Source organism: Montipora capricornis, chromosome 1 (assembly GCF_036669925.1).
Source record: "Montipora capricornis isolate CH-2021 chromosome 1, ASM3666992v2, whole genome shotgun sequence".
In the NCBI taxonomy this organism is placed as follows: Eukaryota; Metazoa; Cnidaria; class Anthozoa; order Scleractinia; family Acroporidae; genus Montipora; species Montipora capricornis.
In genome coordinates this window covers 16,216,052-16,227,805 of record NC_090883.1, presented here as the reverse complement: position 1 = coordinate 16,227,805, position 11,754 = coordinate 16,216,052, and the positions used below count along the sequence as shown (strand labels likewise).

At 37.2% G+C, this 11,754-nt stretch overlaps 1 protein-coding gene and 1 pseudogene across 1 annotated transcript; both read right to left on the bottom strand.

Annotated features, from left to right (window-relative positions):
* LOC138059525 (uncharacterized) overlaps nt 1–702 on the bottom strand; it is a 5,234-nt pseudogene extending 4,532 nt beyond the window's left edge.
* Nucleotides 703–1,205: 503 nt separating this feature from the next.
* Nucleotides 1,206–11,234, bottom strand: LOC138060043 (universal stress protein Slr1101-like). The gene is made up of 4 exons (XM_068905768.1): nt 11,078–11,234; nt 3,904–3,987; nt 2,058–2,158; nt 1,206–1,603 (listed from the first exon to the last, which is right to left on the bottom strand). Exons 1-4 carry the CDS (start codon nt 11,139–11,141, stop codon nt 1,406–1,408), a joined length of 447 nt encoding a protein of 148 aa, XP_068761869.1. The 5' UTR covers nt 11,142–11,234; the 3' UTR covers nt 1,206–1,405.
* Between the last annotated feature and the right edge of the window lie 520 nt (nt 11,235–11,754).

The window sequence follows — 11,754 nt, the reverse complement described above, 5'->3', positions numbered from 1 at the left end:
CAATGTGATAACCATTGGCTCACTACAATTTGCAGGTGAAGAAAACAAATTTTGTTATGGTTTTTGAAAACACAAAATAGGGGTATAAATCTCTTTCTGAATCGTGGCAAAACAAAATTCGATCATGCAAACAAGTATTTTAAAATTTCTATTCAAAACTGAGGGCAGCAGGAGTAATTAACATGAACACAAAAGAATGACGAGTTGGCTGCCATTTAATATGGAAGTGGTCTGTGTTCCATTAATTAACCAAAGAAGAACTGAACAAATAAGCAGTTAACAAACGATAATCACACGTGGCACTGACTAAAAAGATTCCTTAGGAGCCAGATCTCACGGACACTTCAAATCTTTTGTCATAATTTCAAAGCATCAAGAAAATGGAACTCAATTTATCACAAAAGATAGCCTGCGTAGCGGTCTGGTAAATTTTAGACGTTGCTTTCCATGCGAAAACCTGGACCGAAGTGAAAAGGGCAAGTGACGGCGAGAAGAAATACCAGGTTTTCGTGCGGCCATTTCTAAAACTCAGCAAGCCGCCTGCCATGCAAGCTAACAAAAAGGTTCTTTAGCAACCTCATCCAAGAAAAAAAAATAGCCATTCTTTGTTAGATGTGCATTTAGTAAAATTTCAACGATAACTCTCCACACTGGTGCAGAATTATATGTGGGAATGCACTTTGACATAAAAGGAAACACCATTATGGCCCTTACAACCTGATATTTATAACTTTCGGTTGTGGTAATGAATCCAACCCAACCAATCCAATGAGGATACACTAGGTGCCAGAGAATTTTTTTCAAGATCAGAGAGAATTCATTGACGGGCTCTGAGGTGTGGAAAACCAGGAAGAAGGAGAGGATACTTGAATCTGCAGAGATGAGGATGTTAAGGAGGATTATGGGGCTACCAATCATGGATAGAGTAAGCAGTGACCAAATTAGAGAAGAACCAAGTTAGAGAAAGGTATGAAGGTATAGCCATTTACCGAGGATGAACAAGGAAACATTTTCCTCACAAGGAAAGCAAGGTTGCAATTCTAATGAATACATAGCATGGAAAATGATAAAAGAGGCTTCATCAAAGCATTTTATTAATATATTAATGCAAGCAACAATACCACCTGTAAAAGAAAAACAATATCGCCTGCTGTGAGCGTGCAAGATGAGAAAATTCCTCTCGCTCCCTGACCCAATCAGATTGCTTTATTAGTTGAATATCACCCACTTTAATATGCACAGAAAATAAAATTAATTTATTACAAACGCACACTCTTTCTAATAATTTGAATGATTTATTTCGAGCCTCATCTGACATGTGTTTCCTAAAAAGTACTTTGCTATGTGCTTTAACGACAAGAATGTCAACACTTAATATTACTTCTGGATTCCATGAAAAAAAAAATCACTGCTTGGGGCAAATGATGACTGGAACATGTGCATGATGCATTACGTAGTCGCTGACACTGCCCACAAATGTACGTCTAAGAACACCCATGCCTCTACTTCCCATCACCACAACATCAGCTTCACACTCCTTGATTGCCTTTACGATGGCTTCACCAGGTTTAGCACCACTCAAAAGCTTTACAGCAAAGTCTGCCTAGAAAAAAAAAAAAAGAAAGTAAAACAAACCATCCGACCAGACTGCCTGCTCTTAAGGTTTAGGAGGTGTCCTACTAGGATCAACAGTTTCACAGAGCTGAGATTTTAGAGTTGGCTTATCAACAAAAATTTTTGTCCGAGACATGGCGTCTACTATATAGAGATACAAGCTAACCCAATGCTTGGGCTAGTCAGCACCAGGATCCTGCACCAACAGAGAACAACATACATGAACATTCAACCCATGCTTTCTCTACTGGTAGTTTAGTCTGAATTAACCACAATTGACAACGATGAATGATAAAAACGACCAAAAACAGTTATCCTCAGAACACTGCCTAAAAATTAATAAAAACAGCACGAAATCTTATCTATTATTATAATAAATTATTATGCTAATAATAAATTACTATAATATGCCAAGATTAATAAGAAATTAACATAATCCGTACCTCTTCACAACACATCTTTTCCTTGTACTTTTCTTCAAGATCCTTCACTTTTTGTGTGTGATCTTTTACATGCTGATCCCAGTCTTCTTTAGTGATGGTCTCTGTCCAAGAACATAATTATAACTTACAAAGGTTACCAAAGGAAAAGGAGACTCTAGGATGTTTCCACATGTGGAGGGAGGTCACTTTAAGTTTTCCCAAATGTCTTATCCACACTTTTTTAACAAAACAATGATTCAAAGTAATTAATTTTCAAGATACAAAAACTGTTTTTGTCATTTTCTTAGCTTTGACAGGTGAAAATTTGGAATTTCCTTGTTGCCCAAAGGCAAAAGTTAGTTGCCAGGGGCCACAACCAGAGCACAGCCCTGTAGATCTCAAAATTGTCACTTCACAGCCCCTATGCTGTTATCCAAATGAATGACTGTGACTCGAATGGGGTTGTTTTTAATTCTTTTTTATTCCTACAAAATGACAATAGAAAAGACAGGTACCCCAAGCCTGGCTGACTAAAATGTAAGGATTTGTATGGAAATCCCTATAAAAGACTTGAAAAGATAATTACACGAAAAAAATCTTAATTTAAAAGCCCTCAGGCAGTAGTTTGTTCTCTCGATTGGAACCAAAAACTTTTTGGAAGATGGTCGGGCGAGCAATGTTGGACAGTTGACCTCTGAAACCAAATGCTTAACAAACTGAGCCCTACCCAGGTGAGAGAACGTTAATGGTTTTATTCCCCTGGGTCCCGACATCACTGCATTAGTAATGCCTCCTTCATGTTGACAAACTTTAAAAACATGGAAAAGCTTGATGAAAGCTGCAGTTGTGGCTTTGAAAGCGAAGTGGCCTAGCGAGAATGAACGCAGTATTGTACAAACTGAGGACAAAGAAATTTATTTATTAGATGGACGTCGTGGTAAGTTAGGGCTTTCATACAGCTTTTATTTGTACATTTGAACACTGTTCACGATCGTAAATGTATGCATCAAGCCTTCAAGAAATAAAGTTTGTTCTCGTAAGATATTTTTTAACAATGAATATTTCAAGGATGGACTTACTGAGACCAATGAAATTTTGTTATTAGCATCGAAACAGAAAGCCATCTTTGAACGAGCTTTTTGATGTGTTTTTGAAGTTTGTCAACACAATTTTAAGAGACTTGACTAATGCAGTTATGTTGCGCCCCAGGGGAATTTAAAAATGCGTCGTTAATAAACAACAACAAATGGTCTTCCACCTGGGTAGGGCTCAGTTTGTTAAGCATTTGGTTTCAAAGGTCAACTGTCCAATGTTGCCGGCCCAACCATCTTCCAAAAAATTTTTGGTTCCGATCAAGTGAACAAACTACTGCTTGAGGTCGCTTGCAGGGCTGCTATTGTGTTGTTGATGGCTTGAAATGAAAGTTTGATCTCTGTTAATTGATTCTGATGTGGAATTGTAACCATGAGAACTATTGACTCAATGTGGTCGACTCCCCAGAATGGAGTGTGTAGCCTCGGTATCGTATAATACATTTGACAACCAAGGGATTGAAAAATGGCTCAAATTACGTTGAATAAAAAAAAAATCACAGCAATGAAGTGACCCACAATGGAAATAAGGTAAGGCTTTTTAATTGAGAATTTTTTCCTTCAATTATCTTCTCAAGTCTTTCATTGGGATTCCCATAGAAATCCTTATATTTTAGTTGGTCATGTTGGCTTTCCCCCACACTGAGCTTAGGGTGCCTGTGTAGAAAATTCAACATTCTTGACAGTTCTTCATTGACTTTGGAAAGGTCTTTAAAAACACTCAAAGAACTACATGTAACAAAAGCAATCAGCTAAAGTTAAGAGGACAAGCTTACCCAGCTTGCCTTGAGGAGCCATTTCACTCACATGGATGATAAACACCTTATCACCATCTTTTCTATACATATTTTTGAAATACCCTTAAAAAAAAGAGAGAGAGAGATGAGATATATTGCCATTTTATAACACCAACAACTGGGGACACAAAACAATTTTAGATGCTAAATTGGTTACTCCCAACTTGTTAAGGATTGATTTTGCAAATTTAGAATCCCCTACCAAGCGAGTTGAACATGTTTTGTGCTACACCCTGTACATGCTGGAATGTTTACAATGGTGGCAAGTGTAATACAAATTAGCCTACGTAGGCTAAATACAAATTAAGAATTCACCTTTTCGAGAACTCAGTTAGCTCGATGTTGCCAGAAGACAGGATATTCATTGTTTGATTAAGAGCAAAGTTGGGAATGTATGCACTTTTTGTCATTCACTTGGAATCCAAGGAACCCATACCTCCTGAAGTTTGTATTTTCATCCTCTTCTTGCACAAAAATTAGAATTACCATACAGTTACCTAGATATGAGCTACAGCCCTTCAAATTGTATTCACAATTCTTTAGTGGTTTTGTTTGGTTTGCATGAAAAGTAGTCCATGGCCATCAAAAACAACGTTAGCCTCGCATTTTGTAAGCAATCATTGAAACAATAATGATAATGGTACAATAATTCTTGACTTTCTGTGAAACAGAACAACCAGCGAGGAGATGGTATTCAAACTCTGCAGGTGTAAACATTGCTTACCTTGGCCCCAGACCTAGTCCCAACGACTCCATTCCTCCCAACACATCCAGAATCCGAAGATCTGACCGCTCTTATCTTACCTTAAAGTCGTCCCAGTGGTTTAGAGAACGGTATTTGGGAAAGGGTCCATGTATGTGTTGTGCTGCTCAGGAGCAGGCTATACTATTAAACAAGGCTTTTTCAGGCCACAATTGAGAAGGAAGATGTAGATCCAAAGCGCACTAACTATATTTTGCAAGGATGTGGAGTCTGTTGGGCATGTGGCAAGTGGTTGGACTGGTCTGGCACAGAGGGAGTATCGGAGGAGGCATAATGTCATGGGGTTGAGAGTGTACTGGGAGCTTTTTTTGAAGTGCAGTGTGATGTGTGCAGCACCCTCACCTTATCCGGAATCTCCTTATACCACACAGTAGTGTGAAATAAGGAGGTTCCAGATAAGATGCGGGTGTAGGGTAATGGGAATGCAGAGATCTGGTGGGTTAGGAGCATCAAGACAACTAAGGAGGTGGAACATAATTGTCCAGACGTTACAGGGGTGGATTGAGAGGCTCAGGAGTGGACATTTGTTGATTTCTCGGAATGCTAAGAATGTGGTGACTAAAGAGGATGAGAAAATCACCAACTAGTCTCCTCTTGAAAGGAAGACGCCTCGGGTGTCGACAAGATTGTGCTGTTGGTTGTTTGGGTGTGGTGTCTCGACATTTTGGAGGGCTTTTTTACAGATCTTGGGACTTTGGATCTGTCTCTTTTTTTGCTTTTTCTTTCTGCTTAATCCTTAAGATGATTTTCCCTTAGATAGACAACAGAAAGAAGAAAAATGAGGAGAAGATGCTAAAGTATGGAGCCTTACACTGAGAACTCAAATCTAACAGTATCCAGGGTATCAAGTTAATCAATATAACTTCATCTTGGATGTCTTGGGCAGATGGTCAAAGTAATGGGAAGACTAACTGTAGAAACTGATGGGAAACAGGACAAAAGAACTGCTAAGGCGAATGCAGTTATGAGTAATCTGAAGCACTTTAAGTATTGCAAGAACATTTAGTACATTGTGGCCTGAACTGTCGTTGAATAATTTTAATTTACATTTTTTTTGTACATTAGAATTTATAGATTATTTCTGTATATATTACATTGATATCTCTCTCCTGCCTCAGTATGGAATGAAAAAAGAATGTAAGAACATCAGTTGTTGATTTGCCAGCAATTGAAAATTGTCTAGGGTTTAGCTTAGTAATGACCTGATAGAACAGAAGATCCAACACAAAGTATTCAAATATTCTTGCCAGTTGAGACGTAAGTACATGTAGTATTGGTACACTTTATCTTGCTTCTGTTATTAAGAATAATAATAATAATAATAATAATAATAATAATAATAATAATTATTATTATTATTATTATTATTATTATTATTATTAATAACAGAAGCAATATAAAGTCTACCAATACAGTTCTGGAAGATTCATTTCTCAAAAACTTTGTTTTAACAATACACTACAATGGACAAAAGATTGATTAACATATTAACTATTCGCCATGGTTGGCAGTGATGGCTTGACCAATTTTCTTTCCAGCTCCGCTTATTTCTGTTGTATTTCCAGGATCTATTGGAAACAAGGCCGTAATGCATTTTCTAATAATAATTACTGTAATAACTGTTGCATTACAAAACGTTTTTTGACCGACTTTTAGTTTTTGCTCATTATTATAATAATAATAATAATAATAATAATAATAATAATAATAATTATTATTATTATTATTATTATTATTATTATTGATATAATAATGAGCAAAAACTAAAAATTGGTCAGAAAAAGTCACTTAGGATGGGATGTATACAGCCCTTCTTTATTTATTGGTATTTTGCAGCAAGCACAAGTAATGCTCATAACAACTAAATATGTAAATCTCCCAAAGCACTGCTTTGAAATCAGCAAAAAAAAGTCTCTGCTTATGAGCCAGAAGGCCCATCAGGCCCGCGCTTATCTCCGGTTTCTGTAGCATGAAGCGACTAGGAGTATTACAACTCCCCCCAGGATGGGATGCTAGTCCATCACAGGGTTACCCCCAGCATTTCACCAGTACCATTTATACACCAGGGTGGAGAGAGGCACCACGAGAATAAAGTGCCTTGCCCAAGAACACAACACAATGTCCCCAGCCAGGACCCAAACCCGAACCACTTGATCCCGAGTCAAGCACACTAACCATGAAGCCACCACGCCTCCAACAATCAGCAAAGAAAATGCACAAAAATATAATGTAATCCAGCATGTCAGAGATGTTTTTGTGATGAACAGAACATGCACAATGACAAAACAACATTTACATGTAAAAGTGTAGTAGAGCTATTTGAATGGAACAGTAATACAATAGTTCATTACTATATTTACATAATTTTGTTTGAAATTACAAGCAAGTTAATTATTGACCCATTGACTCCTGGGGGTTCTCCACTGATGAGTAAAATTGTCTGGCATTAGACAGAGTAAATAAGTCTGGCCAGTTAAGGCCGGTTTAGGCATCAAAGGGTTAATGGGAGTTTTTCAGTGAGTGATTAAACTAAGATTGATATTTAAAGTGCTCCTATGACAAAAAAATCAATTCTTTTGCTTTTAGGGGAGCAGGAGTGCCGTAGTGGTGAGAGTACTCGCCTCCCACCAATGTGGCCCAGGTTCGATTCCCAGTCGCGGCGTCAAACGTGGGTTGAATTTGTTGGTTCTTCTCTGCTCCAAGAGGTTTTTTTCCAGGTACTCTGGTTCTCCCCTCTCCAAATAAACCAATATTTGATTTGATTTTATTTAAATTAATTTCGATAGTGCCCCAAATTAGTGCTCTTGTGCTCAATCCATTGACACTTAAAATATACAGTTATTTATCATTATTATTATTATTATTATTATTATTATCATTATTATTATTATTATTATTATTTGGATTTCAAAACTATGAAAACTAAACACTAAGTGACCCAAGTTTTAAGGGCCTACAGACGGATTTTTCGCGCATTGCTAAGGAAGTGAAATTTTACTTCCGGTAACTGACGTCATCATATCATGAGCTGACAAGAAAACCCACTCACAAGCAAAAGTCACTGCACAAACTGTTGTTTGCATCGAAGGTTTTTCCTCGCCCTTCCTCGCGCTCGTTCTCAGATCAACTGCGCATGCGTAAAACGAACTGACTTCCGGTTTGAGGGAAAAGCTAAATTTCCGGCGGTTTTAAATTGAATTAATTTTTTTTTTACATGGCACGTTTCATCCCCAAATACAGAATATAGCTAAGCATTGATTTTTTAAAATCATCTTTTTTGAAAAAGTTATGGGTATTTCAGTATCGTTATCATCTTCAAAAAGAACATTTTTCAAAATAAAAAGAAAACCATGCTTGGCTGGATGCAAAAAGGAATACAAATTATCAAACCATCGATTAAATACCCAAATTGCGTAGCATGGAGACAAATTTAGAGTTTTCCTTTATTGATCACGTGACCATCGGCATGGTATGATGACGTCATATTTAGGGTCATTGGCTTACAAAAGTTGGAAACTGACCAAAATAATGCCAAATTCTCTCAAATTACTTAACCATTACATCCTTAGCAATGCACCCCAAAAAATACATCAGTGGGCCCTTAAGCCTTGATTTAAAAGAGACACCGTCCTGTTTATTTTAACAGAAATTTTCCTATTTAAGAGTTAGGGTTTAGGTTTTGAAAAATCGCTTTTGTTTGTGTTTTTAATTAGATTATAGAAACCGAAGAAAACTATATACCAATGGAAAGATAATAAAATGTAGTTTTAGAAAAATGCCTTTAACTTTCACATTTTTATTTCAGAAAGCGAGTGCAAGTGCTCAAATGCGAAACTGACCTTGCTGCTCCGCTGAATTAATAACCCTTGTGTTAACACAGACATCCAAAGAAACTGCACTTTAACACTCAGCAGATTATGATAAGTTTACAAAGTGTGTGAGGTTTTGTCCATATAATTTAATTGGTTCTTGAGAAAATCCATTGTAAAGTTGGCCAACAGAATTTCTTTGGAGCATGCCACATACTTTGGAGGCCACGAGAATACTATTTAGAATTTTTTAAAAGCCTGCAAAGTGTGCATAGTTTTTAACTTGTGTTTTGCATATATAATAAGCTGCATTTACAGACTAAAGTTTTAAGCTACTGCGTAAATGATGTCACTTTTCACTAGATCCTACCCTCTGATGTCCAATCGGTCAGTTTTGAATGTGAGTAATGCCTGACTGTAAAATCCAAAACTTACACTAAAAATCAAACCTCAAATTTTTGCCAGTAAGGTGTTAAGCATCACACACTTTCAAAATCTCAAGGAAAAAAGGAAGTGTTTTTTTATCATAGTAGCACTTTAAAGTGCCTATCACCTCCATTTTATTCATTCTCCAAAATTGTCCCAAATAGATCATAATGTTTTCACAACCCTTTGACTGAAATTTCCCTCATTTATTGGCTTTAAAAGACGGGAAAAGTGTTCACACTTTGATTCATAACCGAGCAATGAAGTGGAATGGGTTTGATACCGGGTTGACGTCACAGACTGCTTTGCATCGAGGTAGTTCTTTGAAAACAGCGATGCAAATTAATTTGCTAAGTAGAACAATCGTGACTGTCGCTTAACCGTCACTGAACCATTTCTTGATTTAATTTATTCACCATTTTTTGTACTTATATGCGGCTTATAATTTATTCTCTCACTTGACAATGACATCTCGGCGATGTCAAAACGTTGTGGTAACCTTTTAGCGTTTATTAATATAGTTTCCTTTAGAAGTAGTTGTTTTTAAGATTTCTTAGAGTTAGAGGGATTCCATTCCATATAGTTTATCCAATTCAGGAGAACGAGTTAAGCTGAATAGAGAGTCTGAAGCTTTGAGAATAAAAGTTGTTTGAAGGAGAGGTTCAAGTATTATGAGAATGGATATTGGAAGTGTCTTGAAACTCTTCTTGAATTGTACTCAGTGAATTTTTATGCTGGAGGTCGTACATAAAATTAGCTATGATTTTAAAATAGGAAAATTCAATGGTACATGTAAAACATCAGGCATCAATAAATAGAGGTATTGCATGTTGTTCAAAGTTAGAGAACTAAATAAAAAAAAGGGTGCATTTTTGCTGTTTGAGAAGATTGTCAAGGTAAGTTAGACTTACAAGCTTGGCTTGAAGCTAACAAGTCATATGATAAAGATGGTGCACTAACAGACTGATGAATGTTTACAAGTGTCTGCATAGCAACATAATGATGTAATTTGGATAACAAACCTATAGTTCGGCTAATTTCAAAAACTGGTCAATAAGGATTCCTATAGGTATCTCACAAACTCTTTACATTCTAGAGACATGTACTTATTTTTATCGTAATCAAATATCATGCACAATATGTCATGAGTGGCACTAGTCTTGACCAATGACACACTGGCAAGGGATGACACATTGATTTAGAAGCAAATGCCTACAAGATTAGCAATGAAAAAACGCAAAGATTGAAGACTGAAAACAGATTACTTTAAAGATTTTTCTAGTTTAATGTTTCTTCTGCCTCAACTGCCTCATAATTTGAACGTAATTCTCTTGTCAATGTTCTTGAAGTGTCAGCAGCACTGCTTTTCTAATGAGCTGTTATTAGTTCTCCTAATATTTTAAACAACACCAACACAAACCTTTTAGCTTTAAGACTAATGGTGTTAAAATAAAGGCTTTCTTCTCCATCTACTCTCGCTTTAATTAAAATAAAGTGATACTCCTACACATCAGTTGTCATGTGACGTAACATCACATGTCACTGCTTTTCCTTTACATTGTAAAAACTTCATTATAATTAACAGACCAAATCTGTTCGTCGACACAGGGAAGTAAGACAAAAACAACAAGAAAGAAAACCAATGTGCATGCTTATAAAAGTTTAACAAACTTCTCCCCTTGTGGGAGTTGGGATAAACGATTAATGGGTTGATTCAGGAAAAGCGATAAAAACTGGTTGACATTTGCCCCCATAATATTAACATGTACCTCGAAAAACGTACAATTTGTGATACGTTCAGTGAAATTGTTAATTCAATAAGTTATGTAACTCAGCTTCAACCTGTACCATCTGCATGTACTAGCATTAAAAATTAATAAACAAATGCCAACGTTTGCTCAGCACAAGGCTTACACCCGAGGTAAACGATCAAGCGTAATAATTCTGTCTTTGGAAAGATAATGATTTTTAGTTTCCCGTTAGAGAAAATCGTTGTCTCCGTACAACGAATAATTAATTTGTATGCCTCGTTCCATTTCTACTTTCAGCCACTGTGCATGCAGGCGTTCACGTACAACCACTCGGACACAACAAGTCATGAAATACAAGTGAATAAACCACCGATAAAACATAGAAAGAATTGAAAAATGCTTACAGTCGCATGCCCTTTCACTGTGCTCGCTTGCATCTATCGGGATAGCAACTTTTCTACGCGTCATGATAGGTCCTTCTTTTCCACTGAGCACTCGCGTTTAAACGTGAAGAGTAGTGCTAGGACCGCATTGCATGATTCGCCTCACCAATCACGCAAGTACAAGCAAGCAGAGCCAGCAGTCACGAGCTGGAGATGAGCTGGAGGGATTTAGTTAAAAGCCCGGATGCAACGAACCTTGTACAAAATTGATCACGTTTTTTCCAACAATACGACGCGTGATCAAATGTTGATTGCAGTACCTGCTTTCACCTGTGAAAGCCTTATGATACGCTGTAAACACTGTAACCCCGGGGGGGGGGGGGGGTACTCCCCTTTAAGGGCTTAATGGGGACGTGCGGCCAGCCAGGGTATGTTTTTCGGGATTTTTGTCTTGAACAGGGTATCGAATTTATCATTTTTTGCCTTAATCAGGGTATCGATTCATCAACTTTTGTCTTAAACTGGGTTAAATGTCTTAAACAGGGTACCCCCCCCCCCCCCGGGACTGTAACAAACAAGGCGCGTTGATTTTATATCTTGTTCAAAGTGACTTCTGGTTGTGTTTGCGTGATTCTTGAGGCGAATCATGCAATGCGGTCCTAGCACTAATCTTCACGTTACCGAGAGCTCAGTGGAAA

Bases quoted from the DNA above. Each gene is read 5' to 3' on its own strand.
- LOC138060043 (XM_068905768.1), bottom strand. From the start codon at position 11,141: ATGACGCGTAGAAAAGTTGCTATCCCGATAGATGCAAGCGAGCACAGT. The intron at 3,988-11,077 runs GTAAGCATTTTT...CTTTTTTTTAAG, and splicing joins CAGTGAAAGGGCATGCGACT to GGTATTTCAAAAATATGTAT. The intron at 1,604-2,057 runs GTACGGATTATG...TTTTTTTTCTAG, and splicing joins AAAAGATGTGTTGTGAAGAG to GCAGACTTTGCTGTAAAGCT.